Here is a 20,092-nt window from a genome sequence, read left to right as displayed (position 1 = left end):
AAAATGTCTTTATTGAAATAGAATCGAATAGAATGAATTTCATTTGCATTTACACAAATACATTGGTGTACAGGTGGTTTGAATTCCTGCATTGTACTCTTTCCAAAAATAAAACATAAAAGTAAAAGAAAAATTATTATGCCCTTATATTTAGCTACAAGACTTCAAATGAAAACAGCCTTAAAGTTTATGAAGATATAGTTACATTAATCAATATATTTTAAAAAACAATTTCAAATAAATGTGTCTTTAAAGCTAAAGCTAACTTCGTGCTAACGAAGCTTTAAGCGGCAAAGCAAAGGCGGAAGTACGCTGCAGGGAACCCTCTCGTTGATTCCCGCTGTGAGTCCAGCCAGCTCAGGTTTGTGGCTGTTGTTGCTGCTTGTGTGTGTGACAGATTCGGGGCTAAAACTCGGCTCTGTTTGCTGTTTACACCGGACTCCTGAGGGAAACCGAACCTGGACTGCCAGAACTGAACACTAACGGTAGAAATGGAGTCTCAGGGCAGTGACGAAATGAAGGGGCCGGTGCTGCACATCGTGGTGGTTGGATTTCACCATAAGAAAGGCTGCCAGGTAGCTACTCAAACCTTATGCTAACTCTGGCTAACTATCTGTCATTTAAAGTCGCATTCCCACTAAAATTACCACCGACTTGTGTGGGAATAATGCTCTCACTATGTATAAATAATAAGCATGATTTCGGAGTCTTTCATTGGTGTGGAAATGAATGATCAGCTGTTTGCTCTTGGATTCACTTACTTTCTATTTCCAGCTGAAATATTTTTACAGCTCAGTGTTTCCACCTGATCCCACATCCGGTTTGCTTTAATCATTTTAAGATTAATTGATTTATTAGCAAGGTGATCGGCTGCCCAATCTGGTTTTGTTTCAGTTGCATATTTATCAAAACGGTGAAATACTTCCTGAAAAACAAGATTAGTTCCTTTCTGATTCCATGTCTACTGAAGCACACATATCTGCATGTTTAATTAAAACGGCACTGAAGCAATAACACAATCGTAATGAAATTCTCCTGATGGTTTGCTGTTTTGTTGTGTTTAGACTTGAACTTCCACAACATAACTGTGAATAAAAACACATCATCAATATTTTAAACAAAGAAAAATGCATAATTTGATGCAATTTATTCACTGCAGTTAAAAAACAGTAATAAATTGCAGATATTTTGTCACTGGAATATCAGTGTGTGCGTGTAATATTAGCTGTTAAATTCCAGGAGTCACAAACTGTTGCATTGCATGCAAATAATGTATTTTGTAGAGTTCCAGGATTACAGGACAAATAAAAAAATGTTTTATTTAATGTTGAGAAAACAATATAAACTGCAAAAAAGCCATATTCCTCACTTCTTTACCATCACCGTGGTCATTCTCTTTGAGCATTAGCACCTTTTTGACTAAGATCTTTACCAGATAAAAGTCACTGAAAGACACTGCAACTAATTTTTTATTATGGATTCAAGGAGTTTGAATGTTTGACACCAGAAATATAATATCCTTATAACTACTGTGTTAATGTTGTTGTACACAGTGTGTTCAAGCCTCTTCCTAAGAACACCCAACTCCCTTTAGTAAGCATCCCATGTGAGATTAGGTGCAATTTGGAGGCGAGTGCACAGTTTTTAAAGTTGGGATCAGAAACGAACTTAATTACCAAATTCACAGTGACAAAGCATGTGTATTTTATAAATGTCCTCTTGCTTTTTAATTGTGTGGGTCAGAAGCTGAAAACTTTGGAAAGCGCTGCTCCAGAGCCCTTTCTGATGGTGGAAGTTACAGCATTTCCTACCTGACTTTCTTCCTTGTGCTGGTGAAGTTTCTGTGGGTCGACCACCATGTTGCATTAGTTGCTGCCAACTTTAGCAGCACAAGTTGCGCAGAGTTTACACATAGGTGGAAATTAAAACAAGGTCAGTAATTTCTGTTTGTATAGTTTATCGTTTTTCTCTTTCTACCAAAAAGCTGGATGACAAAGTCTTCAGTCTGACTCATTGGTCTCAACTAGGACAATTTTCATAATTCATTTTATTTTTTGTTTCTGTTGTTTTCGTTTGTTTGTTTGTTTTGGATATTTAAAATCTCTTCCAGTTCCAGAGTTAAATGTCCATTAAAATTTAGAGTTTGTGTTCTGAGGCCATTACCATTATATTACTTGAAAAATTGTCAAGACAACAATATTTATCACAATAACGTCTGGGAAAATTTACCAACCAGAAAATTTGTCATCGTGACAAGTCAAGGCGGGGTGCAATTTGGAGGTGTGTGCACCATTTTAGATGAGTTTAAGTTGCTTTTATTTACCCGTTAAAGTGGAGTCATGTAGCACAACACCTTGCATGGTTCTAAATGGCAGGAATGTGATTAATTTGATCATAGAGAATTAAGAGTATTCTCTTGAATGATTGGTTTGGGAATGAGTTAGAAAAGGTTTGGCTTCTCTGCTTAATATGTTTTCTTAGTAATCAAAAAAGAGCAATCAAAAAGTCAAATATTTCTGAAACTAGACATGACAAAACCACTTCCTGGATGGTTTTAGCATAAACTGCAACACAATCAGCCTCTTTAAAAAACATTGAAAAACATTTCAATGGCTGAAACACCTAGCTTTGTGTTTTTGATCCATATTTTCAGATTAAATAATTTCTCAGCCCAGATGCTGTGTGTAAAGACATCTTGTGTCTTATGTCTGCTAATCAGTGAAAGTGGACATGCTGAACATGAGGTATCCGTCCTCTAGTTTCCTCCTTTAAAATGCATGACATGGTGTACGGATGGCCATAAACCACAGTTTGCCTCTGTGTTGTCGCCGCTCTCCATCTGTCTGCATCATGTCGCTCTGCAGCCTCAGGAGCAGCTGCTCTCCACCTTGAAAGATAAAAAAAAAAAAGAGAGGGAGTTTTTTTCTCACGTAAAGTTGAGAGCGAGGACAAACTGCTCTGGGGTTATCTGATCAGGGTCAGCGGCCTCCTGCTGAGCATCAGACATTTGGGTTTGTGGCCTTCTCTCTCATTGGGTTTGCAGCTAGTGATTATTTTAGTAATCGATTATTCTGATTAATCGGATAGAGAAAAAAAACAGGCCCTTTCTGCATATTTATATTTTTAATTTAACCACATAAGCACTTTACGGCATTTTTAAAAAACATTAAAAATATTAATATGCAAATAATTTTGTCACTTTTCTCTTTTTTGCCTAAAATGCAATAACAGCATTACTTTAGGGAACATTTGATTATTTGTAGCAAAGGATTTATCTGCATAAAAAATACTGTCTACTTCTGATGATTATTATTTAAATTAATAATTGGACAGCAAAATGTGTTTAAAGGAAAATTTCTTCTACAGAATATGAACCAGGTGAAGCTAACAATTCCACTTGATGAGTTCTGAATATAACAGATTTACAGATAAAAATGGTTTTTCCTTTCAAATGCAAACTTTATGTATACTTTTACAGTTTTGGCTTAATTACTGCTCTGAATTTGTTGTTTTTTTCAGCAAATATACATTTTTAGAGTTGGTATACTCCAGTTAACGATTCATCAACTACTAAACTAGTTGATTAATTAATCAATTAATCACAATTAGTTTGATTAATCTATCATATTAATTTATTTGTAATTTATTTAATAAATTTTCTCTGAAATCTTTGCGATAAATGATAATTTTGTCATTTTGAGACCATTTTCAACCAACATATTAATAATGGCATTAATGCAAGAATACACAACAAAACAATGTATTTCTTAAAAAGACATTTAAAACTGTAACTGGAAGATATTTTAAATAACCGAAATAAATGAACAGAACAACAATATTTAAAAAGGATTATGAAATCTCTGGAACCAAAATTAAAAAAAATGATTAATCATTCTTCTTTAGACAGGGAAAACAGGCAAAAGGAGCAGGAAAGACTTAAGTAAAAAAAAAAAACTAAAAAACTAAATGCATAAACATGCATAACTACTTCGTACTGGGGTGTCAAATCTTTGCAGCATTTTTGAAAATGCCAACTTTTTAACAATATTAAAGGAAAGCATTTCTTTACAGATTGTTTTCCTAATGGAAATGACCAGGCTCTTTTTAATTGATTATCATGTGATTAATTGATTTATTGCTTATCGCGTCAGGCTTGCGACGCCTCGGCCTGTTTTTCCTGCAGAACTGAGTCGTTGTTTGTGGGTGTGTGCTGCGTTCAGGAGCAACAGGTTTTAATTCAGCACTGCAGCTGCAGAGTGAGAGTTTTCTTTGAGTTCAGTGGAAACCAAACAAGTTTTGTGAAACACGAGACGTTTTAAAGAGGGGAGGTGTAAGCAGCTAAATCATCTCTGTACTTTAGCATACTGATAGGACTGAAACGATTAATCAATTATTTAAACAGTCGTTAACTAACTTGGTAGTTGATTAATCGTTAAATGAAGTATGCAGACTCCAAAAAAGGGCATTTGCTGAAAAAAACTCAGTCGTAATTAAGCCAAGATTATACAAAAATTATATACATTTTGCATTCAAGCTCCATCTAAATATGTTTGAGCCAAAACTCCTCAGATGGCAGTTTTAGCTTCACCCGGTTCAAATTTACTAAAATAACGTTGTATTATTGCATTTTAGGTAATATAGAATATTTATTTATTTGCATCTTTTAATATATTTGGTTAAATGAAAAATATGTAGTGTCAAATGATGATCTTAAAAACAGATTAATCATCAAAATAATCGATTAATTGTCAGAATAATCTTAAGTAATCAGCAGAGAGCGAAGCAGTTGTTACTGCCCATCAATCTGGGGAGGGTTAAGAGGTCAGAAAGATGATATCTATATCTGCTCTCATACAAACCGATATCATCCGGCTGGATTCACCAAAACGATCCGACAAATGAGGAAATGAAAACTTTCTTCTTGAATGACTGGAAGTAAACGAGCTTTTGCTTCCTGTGTGTCCCCAGGTTGAGTTCTCATACCCGCCGCTGATGCCAAACGAGGGTCACGACAGCAGCCTGCTGCCGGAGGAGTGGAAGTACCTCCCTTTCCTGGCTCTGCCCGATGGAGCCCACAACTACCAGGAAGGTACGGCGCCGCCGGATCCACAGAGAGCTCACACAGGCAGTGAAAAAGCATTTAAATATTGGCATTCTGAATCATTCTTAGTATTTATTGGTTATTTTTGGTGGAGAATTTAGTTTACGGATACTTTATAATTAATTTTATTTGCTGTTATTTTGTTTTTTGTTCCAGTGTAAAATCTTTATCTAAATTTAAAGTTTATCGATCTTTGAGGATATTGCATCATCATGCCATCATTGCCATTACATTACTTGAAAATGGTCTCAAAACAACAATATTATTAATATCCAGCAAAATTTGTTGTGACCGGTCTTGGCAGGGTGCGATTTGGAGGCGTGTGTGCTCATTTTCGATGTGTTTAAATTGCTTTTATTTACCCTTTGAAGTGGAGTTTTGTGCCAAAACTTCACACAGATCAACATAAACACTTTGCAGTGTTATAAATGTATTTTATCCTGTTGGCTGCTGTTTTAGAGATTCTCTTGAATGGTTCTCCACTGGGAGATTGGGTTGGGATTGATTTCATTACTTTACAACTAAATGTGACAAAAACCAAGTTTATAGATTTTTTAGAATGTGTTGTACTGTTATGCCATTGTATTACTTGAAAATGGTGTCAAACAACAACATTATCGTTTATAGCAACAACGTCTGGGAAAATATGAATTTTTCTTGAAAACGTTTTATTTTTAAACGTTTTTCAAAGCTGGCAGAGTGGCTGTAACTTTCAGCTTTTCCTGGCTGTGAAGGCAAACATCAGGATCTGAGCCAAAGTTAACATTCAGGCTGGAAAACCTCATGGTTTCATCTTCCTGAAACCAGACTTCCTGTCTAATATTTAACTCTTATCTGGACATCTTTCTGGATTCTTATCAGCCGGGTTTTCACAGCATAATAAATCTTTTATGCCTGAGCCGCTCATAAACCAGCCGCGTCTCAGGGAGGCTGCTGGTTTTTGGTTACACAGGACAATGGCTGCTGTGAAGAGACAGAAAACTGGAGCTGGTCAACCAGTGATCACCATGGCAACATGGACTTAAAGAGATAAATCTGGAATCCTCCATCTTGTTTTCCAAAGGGTCTGAAAGTTTAGTTTCTGCTTCAAGATCCCAGGTGATCCAGTTTATTCATCTATCTGTTCGACACGTCCGTCCGTCCGTCCATCCATCTATCCATCCATCCATCCAACCAACCAACGAGTGAAAATGTACATTTATAAATTTTTAAGAAATTCTAGGGAGTTTTTCTCTCCTTTTGCTGCAGATCTTCCTGTTGGTTAAATATCGTCTTTCTGAGTTTTTCTTCTTCTTCTCCTCAGGATTATTTGTCCTGTTTTCTTTAAGCGCAGCGACTCTGCGATGTCGCCGCTGGCGCCTCTTCTCTGAAATCTTTAATCTGTGTTGATCAACCTTTAAGACGCTCTGCTGTTGCTCTGAGCCTCAGAAAATCTCCTCAGAGTTCAGAAACGCTCAGATGGAAATGAGGCTGAATGTTGTGACATTTTGTTTACCAGAGAAAAACATACCACATCGTAATCGTGTCATATAAGTCGATATCAATAACGATTGATTAGTTTTTTGTTTTAAATATCTGAAATACTTTCAAACTGTTGTTTTATTTATTTTTTAATCAGTTATAAAGCACTGTGGCGAAACCTTAAACTGCTGCTGTGTCAGTTACTCAGCAGGTCGTTGCTAGGTAACCAAGGTTGGACGGAACTTTGAAGCTCCTTCCAGCAGTTTGTTGCTAGGTAACCAAAGAGTGAGTGAGTTAGTTGATTGATCTCACCAACCTAGCCTACACCTCCCACAATGCTGTGAATTCACTGAAAATCTGTATATTGAACATTTTATTAAATGTTTTATTTATTGATAACGATCTTGCGTCTATCACAATATATATTACTGATTTATTTTCCAGTCCTAGTATGGCTCTTCACCAGGACAGTATGGTCTTGGGGCAGCACAGGCATTTGAGGTCGGGGGAAATGTTTAGTTTTTTTTAATCATGAATAATTTCTCTATCACTTGATTGAATGTCCATTGATTGGGGAGTGAATGATTCTCCATTGTTAATTTAAACGTTCATTTTCTTATCTTGGTCCATCCAAAAAAAAAAAAAAAGACCAAATATGAAAAATATCAAAATATTTAGTAAATTTAATTTTTTTGTTTTTGGCAGAATAAGCTGTATATAAGTAGTCCACTTTAGCTGCAATTAGCTGCTTTTACTCTCAAACATGATTTTGTATCTTCTTACTATTATTGGTTGTCAAATTTTTAACTATTTTTTAACTAGGTTAAGTGGTTTAAAAAAAGTTAATATTGCTGTTGATAAGCAATATTTACTGATGCTATTTAAGACTGTGCTGTGTCGCTTGCACTGTCATGTGACCAAACAAATACCACCTTACCAACCCGCTTCCCTCCTAAAATACAACCACAAGATAAAAATAAACTTTGTTATTGGCTATATAATGTTATTGGCTGCTCCAACAGCAGGAAGTGGCCCAAAGAGCAAGGAATACTGCGTGAATACAACCAAAACAAACGCGCTAGTTTAGCGCTAGCAGGAGAAATGGCTCATCGTCAAAATAGAAATTCTACAACCTCCTTTTTGTTTACATTTTGTGAAAGAGAAAGTTCTGCTGCAGTGCTTTCTTCAGAGGTTTTTGTGTTGTTTCCCTCAGTAGTTCTTGATGCAGCGCCCCCACAGCCGAGGAGGGGAACAGGTTTTTCAAAGTATTTGGTTTGTTTGACTCAGTGCAGCAGCTGAAAATGCAACTCTGTTGCAGTTTTTGTCCCCCATCAAACCGTGTTTACCTGGCCGTCAGGTGTGAAAACACAGCTTGATTTATTTTCTTCCTGTTTTCAGACACTGTGTATTTTCACCTGCCGCCTCTCAGTGTAGACATGAAGTGCGTCTATGGAGTGTCCTGTTATCGCCAAATAGAAGCAAAGGTTAGTGAAACTCATTTAAATAGAATACTCTGGAGGATTTTACAGGGTGAACTTTGACCTCATTGATCTAAATGTTGCATGTTGATGGAAACTGTTGGGTTACCTGTTTTCTTCTTCATGTCGTTCTTCATCGATGTGGATGTGATTTCAGGCCCTGAAGGTCCGACAGGCGGACGTTACCAGGGAGACGGTCCAGAAGAGCGTCTGTGTCCTCAGTCGAGTGGTGAGTCGCCGTCGGCTTCAGGTTCAGCTCAGAAACCGCAACTTCACATCGAGTCAGACTGAAACTTAAATCAATCGGTCCAGCAAGCCTGATCTGGGGGAATGGAAAGAGGAAAACAGGGGTCAGAGGTCATACCAGGGTTGGAAAAACAGAAAAAGATAAATTAATAATATTAACAGGATTTATTTTTCAGTGTCTAAAATAATAAATGAGTGAAAAACTGCATTTCTAAAACAACAAGTTGAACAACCAGGAAGAGTTTTACTTTAAAGATCCATCCATCCATCCATCCATCCATCCATTTAAATATCCAACCTCTGGTTATTCACAGTTTAGCGACGGTTCACTGGCAGCTGCTGCTACCAGCTGATCAGTAGATCTCATTAGTTTGCAGGAACCTCAGTGATTCATGGATCTTTGTCCTGGTTGGGGGAAAATCCTCCTCCATGTTTGGGTCATGATGTTTCTGAATCACTGCTGACTCTCTCTCTCCAGCCTCTCTATGGTTTGCTCCAAGCTAAGCTGCAGCTCATCACACACGCCTACTTCGAGGAGAAAGATTTCTCCCAGATCTCCATCCTGAAGGTGAATCTAAGCCACTATGTGAGATTCACTTCCTGTTTCCTGTTGTAACCACCCCTGGCTTCCTGTTCAGGAGCTGTATGAGCACATGAACGGCTCCCTGAGGGGCTCCGCTCTGGAGGGGTCGCAGGTTTATCTCGGTATGCAGACTCTGACCTCCAGAAACGCTTCAGATTATCCTGGAAAACTCCTCATTCATTAGTTTTTTGTTTTTTTTTCCTCAGGTTTATCACCAAGAGATCTCATCCTGCACTTTCAGCACAAGGTTGTAACAAAAACATTCACAAGACGCTAAAATCTCAACTTTTTCTAACATTTTTAATCGTCTTGCAGGTCCTCATCCTCTTCAAGCTCATTCTGTTGGAGAAGAAGGTGAGAAAAGTAAAATCTCATTCTGTTGTTTTGGTTTTCCACATGTGATCCAGCAGAACTGTCTGTCTGTCTGCAGGTCCTGTTCTATGTTTCTCCTGTAAACAGGCTGGTTGGAGCGCTGATGACGGTTCTGTCACTTTTTCCTGGTCAGTAACTCAGAGAACATCCCAGCCATTTTCAGTCCAGATGAATAAAACTTGTTTAAAACCACTAATGTTAAAAAAACACAAACTATACATATTCATGAATATCTACTGAAGGAAATTTGTTCTGATTTTTATAGAGCCATAATTTTATTCCTATTTATAGGACATAAAACAGAGGAAAACACAACTTTTTCAAAAAGGGGATGAATATGTTTTATGGAACCTGAAAAAACAGAAATTGTACATTTTCATAAAAATCAACTTTAAGAAATAGCATCTGTCATCAAAGCTCTGACATCTGTCGCAGAAGCTGTGCCATTTGTTCCCACCGAAGCCGGAAGCTGCTGGTACTAAGCTGCAGCAGTTCCTGGCATCTGACCCCTGCCTCGATGTGAGCTCACCGTCTCTCCATCGATGTTTCTGCAGGTATGATCGAACACGGCCTGGTGGATTCGTCGCACTACAAACCAAAGAGCAGCGTGTCGGACGACCCGAGTCTGGTGGAGAGCGGCTTGGGAGCCGAGGAGTTCGTCTCCGTGTCCGTCACCGACATCGCCCACGCCAACATGGAGGCCACCCAGCCAGCTGCAGAGGGCGACAGCAACCACCTCAAACCGCCGTCACGCACCTCTCCAGAGTCCTCCGAGAGCGACTGGGAGACGTTGGACCCCAGCGTGTTGGAGGAACCCAAAGAACCTGCAGCTGGCAGCAGCGGGTCGGATATGCCGGACGCCTTCGACTCCAAACCAGGAACTCCGATCACGGTGCAGCCGCTGGGGGTCAGCGGTCAGGCAGGGGTCATCCAGGGTCTGGTGTCGGGTCTGGAGGAGGATCAGTACGGCCTGCCGCTCCCCATCTTCACCAAGGTAAATAAAACCAGCTGTTCTGGTTCTAGAGGGACATGTTGTGGTTCCTCAACTGGATCGATGTATGTATGGCAGGAGTGTCCAAAACCGGCAAGTTTAAGCTACTGGCAGGCCACAACATTAACTCAGTTAAAATTAAATTTTATTTGATTAATCTACTAAACAAAAAAACGTTTTTATACAATGTCTTTATAGATCCAAACATAAAAATGGGTTCAGACTGCAGCCTCATTACAGAAAAACGGATAATTTCTAATTTTTTCTATTTTGTTGTCCAAATCTTTAGTGTTCTTGACTCGTGGTTCAGGACCGAACAACATAATCCCCAGGACCACAAATTGCCCTCGGGCCACATTTTGATCACCCCTGGTCTACGGACTACAAAACATGTCCATTACAGCTTTTTGCATAAAATCATTCATATATAATGAGATTTCAGTCGGGTCAGTTCATTTTAGAATGAGCTGCTAGAGGGACTACTGTCACTTCAAATCCAAACAAACAGCTGCTGGCCACGCTCCCCAAACTCAATGTTTACATTCACGTGTGAAAATGGCTGCAAACAAATGTGCAATTATAACAACCGTTCATCTTTGATAAGCAGAAGTGGAGCTTCCTGCACAACCAAAAGGAATGCAGCATGTGATTTCTGGAGGGTAATTCAACAACAAAACACTTTTTACGGCGGTAAAACCAGCTGACCAAACGGAGTGGAGCTCTGCTTGGGTTGCTAGGTAACCAAATGCAACTTTTCAGACACGAAAAAAACATTAAGTTGTTGCCAAAAACCCTTGGGTGGGTTATAGAAGCAGTTGAGACCAAAATGGAAATGCAAAAACGAAATGGGAATTTTTAATAATAGGTCTCCTTTAAGATGTTCGCTGTGTTACTTGCTTTGTGGTTTATTGTATATGTTGCTTGTGTCGTTGCCAGGGTTACCTGTGCCTGCCTTATATGGCTCTGCAGCAGCATCACCTCTTGTCGGACGTCACAGTTCGAGGCTTCGTCGCCGGGGCGACCAACATCCTTTTCCGCCAGCAGAGGCACCTCAGTGACGCCATCGTTGAAGTGAATCCTGTTCATTTCGCCGCCTCTGTTTAATCAGGAAAGCGGGCGCATTAATCTGAACGCCTTTGCTTCTGCAGGTGGAGGAAGCTCGGATCCAGATCCAGGACCCAGAACTCCGAAAGATCCTGAGCCTGACGACGGCTGACCTGCGCTTCGCAGATTACCTGGTGAAACACGTGACGGAGAACAGAGACGACGTGTTCCTGGACGGGACGGGCTGGGAGGGAGGAGACGAGTGGATCAGGGCCCAGTTCACCCTCTACCTACACTCCTTACTCTCCTCTGCGCTACAGCAAGGTGGGAAATCTGGTGAACATCCTGTGATGTCATGGTTTCATCCCAGCCTGACTCCTTCTCCTCTTCCTGTCAGATAATGAGAGGCTGCTGGCCGATTATGGGGTGCCATTCATTGGAGCGTGGAAGAACACCCACAACTTCCGGGTTTGGTTCAGTAACAAACATCCCGGCATGACAGCCATCACTCCAGGGTAGGTGGACCAACCCAGTGACCTCACATTGCATCACAGGAAGAGAAATAAAGATGTTCTAACTAATTGCAAATATGTTTTATAAATTATGGAGGTGCAAAATGGAGGGAACTGCTAACTAAGATGTTATTTGTGCTAACCCTGTTCTGCTAACACTAGTTCTGCTAATGCTAAAGTGCTGATAATATACGTAGTTTCTGCTAAAGCACTAGCAATAAATGATAGTTCTTCTAATGTTTAACAGTTAACAACAACTATAGACGTAGTTTCTGCTAGCTCTAAAGCTCTAATGATAAGCATTAGATCTGCTAACTTTAAAATGTCAACAATAGACATTAATTCTAGCAATAAACATTAGTTTTGTTAACCCTAAAGTGCTAATAATAAACCTTCATTTTGCTATAGCACTAACGATAAACAGTGCATCTAACGCTAAAGCACTGTCAGTAAACATTTGTTTGGCTAACGCTAAAGTTAGCAGAATGAATATTTAACAGAAGCTAATACTAAAGGAAGTGCTGTGTAAACAATTATTTCAAAATAAGAGCATGAATATAAACATCTATCTATTTGAATTACCAATTATTGAAACTTCAGCACAGATGCTGAATTTTATTAAAAAGTGTAAAACTCTGCCTTTATCAAAATGAAAAAAAATCCAGTGGAAGCTAAGTGCGCTAACATCAGTGTTAGCAAAAGCACTAACAGTTAGATATGCTATTAGCCAATTAGCAGTAGTTTGTCGACTACTGGAGACATTAAAAGAAACTGAACTGGAATCCTGGAAAACAAGAACATTTTTTGGTATTTTTATTATAAATTATTAAGAAAAAATATCGATTTGCTGTTATTTTTAATAATAGTTTGATTAAAAATTTTAATTTTTAGACTGTTTATAATACTGCTTCTTGCATTAAAACCATTTTTATTAGATTAGATTGAACCTTCTTAATCCCTCAGGAACGGTTGTCTGGTAAATTCAGTTCACCTGCAGTAGCAGCAACACAAAAACAAGAAACAGCTTTTTAGGAACTCTAGGATATGGACACCCAACTATAGTACTCATACTAGATAAATATAGTATTTTAAAAGTTATTCTCAATGTGTTGCGGTAAGGATGAAGTTAATTGTATGTCGTTGTGTTGCAGCCACCCGTTCCAGGGCCAGTACAGCGTAGCAGACGTGAAACTGCGGCTCTCACAGTGAGTTTAATTTTATTCTCCTGCTTTCAGTGTCTAATGTGACAAATCTTTAGATTAGACATTTACAAACCCAGCTGTAGATCTCTCTAATCTTCAAAGATGAACTCAAAACAAGGAATCTGCTGCCCTCTAGTGGCTTATTTTAATGCATTTTCAAGATAGCATAATTAAGGCTTAAGTGGTTAAACTTTTATTTGACTAACAATTAATCGTCAGAATAACTGATAGAATAATCCAGTACTAAAATAATCGTTGGTTACAACAGTTATTAAAAGTAAAAATGTGTAAAGCATTTCAGCAGATGAAAGCAAAACAAGTCTCCAGTCTCTCCCACCTCCCAGTTCGATTTTCCTTCAAACATTACTGCCTGTTTGGAAATGGAGATCCAACTCTGTGAGGTTCTTTTAGTTTTATGTGACCATATAAGGAGTTAAAAACAGAATAAATCAGAAACTGTGAGCCTGAAGCTGTAAACGCTTCATGAATACTGTAAGCAGCCCAGAGTCTGTGCAGGTCGGGGGCCAAGTCGTTAATAATGAGCGAGCTTCATTCTGAAAAACCGAGCCGGAGCCTCCGACTCGGTTTCATTCCAGGAAGCTTTGCGCGCCGCAGGTAGAGTTACCCTCCAAACGAGGAGGAGCAAGCTCCGCGGCTCTCGCCTTACCTGCAGGTGTTTGGTGTCGCAGCGGCTGTGAAATCTCTCGTAAAGCTTCAGTAAACAAACAAGCTGCAGAGGGTCGGCTCAGCTCACAGCGTCCAGTTAAAGCATCTAGTGAAATAAAACCATGTTCTGGTGCATATAGTCAGAAATACACTGCAAAAACACAAAATCTTACCAAGTGTATTTGTCTAGTTCCTAGTGCAAATATCTTAGTTCACTTGAAGTAATAAAAAAATCCTCAGATATAGGAGCTTAATTCCTTAATTCAATGTTAAGGAATTATTAAGTAAATTATTCCTTAATACTGAAGAAAAAATACTGATTTCACTTACAGATTATTTCACCTATAACATGAAAAACATTATATAAGTGGAACTTGTAGTTTAATTTATTATTTTTTTTTTACAATATTAAGAAATTATTTACTTAAAACAAGCTTCCATATTGCCAAAAAGTTACTTGTACATTTATTTTCTTATTTTAAGTGTCCTAAGATATTTTCACTAGAAACTATATAAAAATACTTGGTAAGATTTTTGTGTTTTTGCAGTGTAGTATGTTTCATTTGAGTTTAATGTGATAGTGGGATCATTAGATTTTATTGTCTGAAAATAAATGGTAACATTTTCGGTTTTTCTAGTTGTAAGAAAAACACGTCCACTTCGTTCTGCTTTGTGTTGGTCGATCCCAAATCCCAATAAAGTAGACCGAAGTTTGTTTTTGCATGATTTAATTTATGGGAAAAAACTCATTTAAAGTGTGAATACATTTGCAAGACACTGTGTGGTTGAAAATAATAAAAACAATTGCACTGAAACAAAAAAGGGCTCAAGAACACATCCTTGAGGGATACCACGTGGTTTATATGCAGTATGCTAATACTCCATGATGTAAAGTGATTACTTTTGTTCTTTTCCTATTTAAATATCTAATTTTCTAGTAGATAATAGCTTATTCTCTACTTCCATCAAACATATTAATTTCCAGTTCGTGTTTTTGAATATTTTCCACACTCGTCCTTTTTCCCTGCCTCAGTAAACAGAGTTATTTTCCTGAAACCTGAACCTGGATGACAGACGAAGGGGGGAAACGGGGCCGGGGTGATGAATCCCACTGTCAGGAAAGTAAGCGCTCGTCGCTGGATCTAAAAAATAAAAATAAAAAGAGGAGGCAGAAAGTGGGAAGCTACGGTTGACTTGATGTTGTGGAAGCCCTGGGGGCAAAAACAAGGCTTGTTCTTGGACAAAGAGCAGCTGGTGGCAGAGACGTTTTAGGAGGCGAGTCACGTGACCAGCCCAAGTGCTGCCGGCCAATCACATCTTTCTTTATTGCAGCACATAAGATGTTTATCTGGGTCAACCCAGGAGACAGAAAGTGGACACAGAAGCAACCCATTTTTCTCCAGAAACACACTTTGGGGTTAAAGGTCGGAATTATGACATCATCCTGCAGTAATGGAGTTGAGGTGCCGCGTTTCACCGAAGGTTTGGCTGAGATCAGCTCACATTTTCAAAAGTGAATCTGTTTCATTGGTTTAATTCAAAAAGTCAAACTGATGAGATATTATTTCACTCAGAGTGAAAGATTAAGCAGAAAATGTCAATGGTGCTTTTTCAGAGTTCAGGCATATTAATGGAAAGTTGAGTGGAAGGAAGAAGTGTGCTTCTGTTCATTTTAATTTGCTTACTGTTAATAAAAGCACAAAACTCCATTACTCATAACAATTGTAATAATCAACAAGATTAAAAAAAAACCTCTTTTTTTAAAATAAGCATTTTATTGGAAGGTTTAGTGGAAGAAAAAAGTGTGTTTGATCCAATTGTAAATTTTAATGTTGGCTTACATCTAATACAAGCACAAAATCTAGTTTGTCAGAAAAATGGAATATTTTAGAATACCAATTAATTATCATATTAATGGAAAGTTTAGTGGATGGAATTTGTGTGTTTGAAACATTTGCTTCTATTTATTTTAATTATGGCTCACAGCTAAAGACAGCAGAAGATTCTGATTTTCAGAAACCGAATATTCCACAAGGCCTTTGTTTTATTTATTTTTTTTTTATTTGTTAGTGGAAAGTTAAGTGGAAGGAAGAAGTATGCACTGTTCCAAATCTTCAACATAATAAAACAATATTCAGTAGCTGCATTTCTGTCTAGTTTGCTTGGGAAACATGAAAACGTCTAAACATCTCATCATCCTAAACATCTCATGCTGCAAGGCTGGAGGCCTTGTCCTGTTAGGCTGTGATTTTATCTTTTCTTTTTATCTTTTTATTACTTTCTTTTTCTTTCTCACTGTTTAAAATTATGTAAAGCACTTTGAAATGCCTTGCTGCTGAAATGTGCTATACAAATAAAATTTGATTGATTGATTGATCATCCTAAAGAAGACAAAGTATTTTGTTTTCTAATTTCTGATTCTGTTTTTTCTTTCTGCAGTTCGGTGCAGAACAGCGAGCGAGGGAAAAAAATCGGAAACGCCATGATCACGACCAGCCGCAGCGTCGTCCAAACCGGGAAGGCAGTGGGTAGGAAAACCTCCAACCGTCTCACAAGAAGCTCCAGTGAAAGAAACGCGTTTCTGATGGAAAGTCTGATTGTTTCATAGGTCAGTCGGTGGGCGGAGCCTTAACGAGCGCCAAGTCTGCCATGTCGTCCTGGTTCTCCACGCTGGCTCAGCCTCAACCTTTGACCCCATCCTCAGGTCCAGAACCGGCCTCCGAGGTGAAGCCATGACAGTTGGCATCCAAACGTCACGCAGCGACTCTTTCCGTCTCTTTCTGGGCTATGGCTGCTGTAGATAGAAGAAACGAGTAAATCTCCGCCGAATTTTTCAGAAATTTTGAGATTAATCTCAGAAATGTTCTTTTTTTTTTTTTTTTAGAAAACTTACATTTTGAAATAAATTTCTGAAAATTTCTAGAAAAAAAAGCAAGAACATTTCTGAGCTCCAAAAGTAAAATAATTTTTTTTACAAATGTTGAGATTAGTCTCTGAATATTTCTGGACAGAACTTGAAAATTTCTTTGTTTAAAAAGTCAAAAATCTTTTAGAAAAACATTCACAACTTTCAGAAATTTCCTAGAAAATTTTTTTAAGATTTCTGGGATTGAAAGAAAATATTCCTAGAAAAAACTCAAATTTTAAGATTAATTTCAGAAATTTCCTAGAAAAAACTTGGAAGTTTGAGTTTAAAAAGTGGAAAATCTTGAGGAAAAATATGAAATTTTGATACTAATCCCAGAAATGTTAAAAAAAAAAAAAAAAACAGTAAATTTCTTAGCTCCAAAAGTAAAAAAGATACTAGAAAAAACCTGGAAATTTCTTTTAAAAAATTCTCAGAAATTTTCTTGGAAAAACTATGGAAACATTCTTTTAGATTCATCACAAAGGTTTCTTGAAAATTTCAAAAGTAAAAAATTTTAAACTTTTGGATCTCAGGAAATTGTTTTTTTTTTTTTTCTCAAAAAAAATTCTGCGATTAATCAAGAGGTGTTCAGATATTTTGGGGTGAAAATTCACTCCTATTTTCTATCTGCACTGGCCCTGGTGCACCGTCTGACTGAAGCCTTTGCATCAGTGGACGAATTACGGATGTGAGCAGACAAACAATCACTTTTCTCAAATTCAAATGAGAATCTGAACCATAAAACCGGATTCTGGGCTTTCGCCTGCAGCGTTAGCTGGATGCGCCTGCAGGCGGTAAATTTACTCTGCAGCCCAAAGTCACTGTGAGGTGGAACCTGCCACTGCTTTCATAAAAACCTGATCATTTTAGAGGCTTTTTGAAGTTCAACAGTCTCAATGCTGCAGTTCGTGTTGCTGTGTCCAGTCTTCGTACTTTACAGTTTGTCAACATTTTGCTGGAGAAGTTATTTAAAACGCCTTGGTCTGGGGATTTTACGGAATAGCTTAACTCTTAAAAGATTGGAAAAATACAATTTTAAATTGATTTTTGTTTCATCAATGACTTTGTTGTGACACTGTGGTTGTCTTAATTATGTAAAATGTAATCAATTTTTAGAAATTGAAGTGAAACAAAAGCTTGTGTTTACAATAAATTTATTATTTTTACTAAATTGGAAGCAAAAGTTAGTAAATTCGAAAAATAAAATACATATTTGAACACTAAGATCAGGATTTGTTTTTTTTTTTCGTTCTTTTGTATAAAATAATTAAGGAAGGGATTAAAGAAGCAATTTTCAGCTGACATGGTGTGTTTAGATTTACACATAAATGCACATATTTACAAAAGAATTACCTCAGTTTACTCAGAAAGCAGTTCTAGTCAAAATTTAACCAATAAATTCAATGATGATGTTTCTACAATCATTAGGTCATAGATTTTGTTAGCATTAGATGCTAGCTAAAATGCTAAATGTTTTAGTAGTTTATTTTTTTTAATGTAATATTCTCAATATAAATTTCTAAAAAGGGTCTTATTTGTTCAAAATCTATTTTAGCTAACTTGCAGATGCTAAGTAAATTGCTACCAAATTTCAGCTCTTTATTTTTTTAAACTTTGAATCAATTCTGAAAAAAATTGCGCATTAAATACATTTATAAGTGTATTTGTTTCATTCATAAAAATATTAGCTACACATTTGTAGCTAGGTAGCAAAAACTGACATCAAAGCTAAAACTTTTGGTAGGATAAGCAGCTTTATAGATTCAAACTGATCAAACATTTGATTCAAAACAAAAATTATCTCTAAGTATAAAAAATATGCAAAAATGTAAAAGTTAATACATTTAGCAATTTAAGCTAATTCAGTTAGCACTAGTCTGCCAGCTAAAATGCTAAATGTCTTAGTTACCTTAACAAACAATTTGAAACATGTGGTAACTTTCAAACTTTCCACATAATTAGAGCCTAAAACTTTAATTACAGTCAGCATAACTCAGGAACTGGTCCGACAGCCAGAGGATGTTTTATTTGATTTTATTATATAACACAAAGTCTGTGTTGATGACAATTTGTTTGGCTTTTGGTAGACTTTCTACGCACTACACTGTTATTAGCACTAATAAGGACGTGGTTAAGAATGGCTACTATTTATATTTTAGGGAAGCCTTATGATTAATTTGCTAATTATTATTTTGCAGGTTTTTATGTTTTCTGTTATTTTTTTTTACCTGCAATTCCTTTATGTATGTTTTTTCCAGAATCTTATATTTAAAGTTGCATTTATATATTTTTGAAACTAAAATATTTAGCAGTTTACAACGTTTAACCAGTCAGCAGGTCAACAATTAAACCAAAAACATAGTTTAAAACCATGTTAAAATTAAACCTCAGCATATTTTGAGTGTTTTTTGGCATCACAAGTGGATTAAAGGGATGAATTTATAAATGTTGCTGCTTTAATGAGTTAAATAGACTTTTATTTAAAGTGAACATTGATGCTGAAACAACCGCAGTGCTGCTACAGAAATCACTGAGAACAAAAATGATTTGCATTTGGTGTAAAAACAGCCTCTGATTATGAAGGAAGTTTGTGTTTGAAGGCTGTTAACATTTCCCAGACCTTTTTCTACTTTTAAATGAATATATATTTGGAGAACTATATTTACTAAGACCTAAAATAGCCTGAAGACTTATTTATTGATGTGTAGCGTGTTATATCAAAAAGAACTATATCCGTGTTGTGTCATTATAACACTGGAACAAGTGGACCACTGTGTTTATTTGCACAAAGCAGCCATTACTCTGTCTGTGGATCTTTACCTTGTAACTGTACGTTTTGAGGTGCGTTCAGGATCGTTTCCCTCCATGCTGCAAACTGTCGTTGTCCAGTGAGCATGATCGACCAGTACGATGTTTTTCCACATAGTTGTTTGATTTTAAGTGTTTTTGATTATTTGTGCTGTTTTTCTTTTTTAATCTGATATCTTTTCATTTTATATTTAAACCGAATGAATGTATTGTAAGCTGAAATATTTTTCTGGAAGAAAAGGATGTGATGAACCATGTTGCTGTATTAAAAATAAATAAAAGTTGCATTTTTATTTTCCTGGCCTTTTGGTCTTAAAATATTAGTCAATAACACAGTTGATATAGTTAACTAAAGCCAACAAAATAATGAAAACTAAAATCAAAAAAACATTATTAAGACTGTAATTAATGGGGAAAAACTATAATTAACTGGAACCGTAAGGTGAGTTTATAAAACTAATTAAAACATCTAGATCTATCCTTTGTTTTTGTGTTTATAAATTATTTTCTTCCTTTTGAACTGAACTCGTTTTATTTTGTTTTCACACACAAGCGGTTTACGTCAGCTATCAGCAAATTACAGCCAATCCTCCTGGCAGCTACGTTAAAATAGATGGAAAATAGTTTCAAAACAAATTTTTAAAATAATTTTTGAAAACGAATCCATTTGTAGATTCATTTTTTAATCTACAAATAAATTAAAATTTGAAATTTGTTCAT

The 20,092-nt window shown here is 36.9% G+C and overlaps 1 protein-coding gene across 1 annotated transcript; it reads left to right on the top strand.

Moving 5' to 3' along the window:
• Positions 1–348: 348 nt before the first annotated feature.
• On the top strand, positions 349–19,665 carry avl9 (AVL9 cell migration associated). The gene is made up of 16 exons (XM_015013418.2): positions 349–575; positions 4,969–5,089; positions 7,961–8,046; positions 8,198–8,269; positions 8,765–8,854; positions 8,925–8,991; positions 9,076–9,116; positions 9,185–9,223; positions 9,300–9,369; positions 9,796–10,235; positions 11,169–11,303; positions 11,381–11,600; positions 11,674–11,791; positions 12,940–12,993; positions 16,096–16,184; positions 16,265–19,665. The coding sequence occupies exons 1-16, from the start codon at positions 492–494 to the stop codon at positions 16,390–16,392; spliced, it is 1,854 nt and encodes a 617-aa protein (XP_014868904.2). The 5' UTR covers positions 349–491; the 3' UTR covers positions 16,393–19,665.
• Positions 19,666–20,092: the final 427 nt, after the last annotated feature.

Source organism: Poecilia mexicana, unplaced genomic scaffold (genome assembly GCF_051168715.1).
Source record: "Poecilia mexicana isolate PSO_F unplaced genomic scaffold, ASM5116871v1 scaffold_20, whole genome shotgun sequence".
Lineage (NCBI taxonomy): Eukaryota > Metazoa > Chordata > Actinopteri > Cyprinodontiformes > Poeciliidae > Poecilia > Poecilia mexicana.
Note: the sequence above shows the minus strand (reverse complement) of the source record. Positions and strands in the feature narration are given on the sequence as shown.

Coding starts and splice junctions, on each gene's coding strand:
- avl9 (XM_015013418.2), top strand. CDS start 492: ATGGAGTCTCAGGGCAGTGACGAAATGAAGGGGCCGGTGCTGCACATC. Junction 8,047..8,197: donor ATCGCCAAATAGAAGCAAAG/GTTAGTGAAACT, acceptor ATGTGATTTCAG/GCCCTGAAGGTCCGACAGGC. Junction 16,185..16,264: donor CCAAACCGGGAAGGCAGTGG/GTAGGAAAACCT, acceptor ATTGTTTCATAG/GTCAGTCGGTGGGCGGAGCC.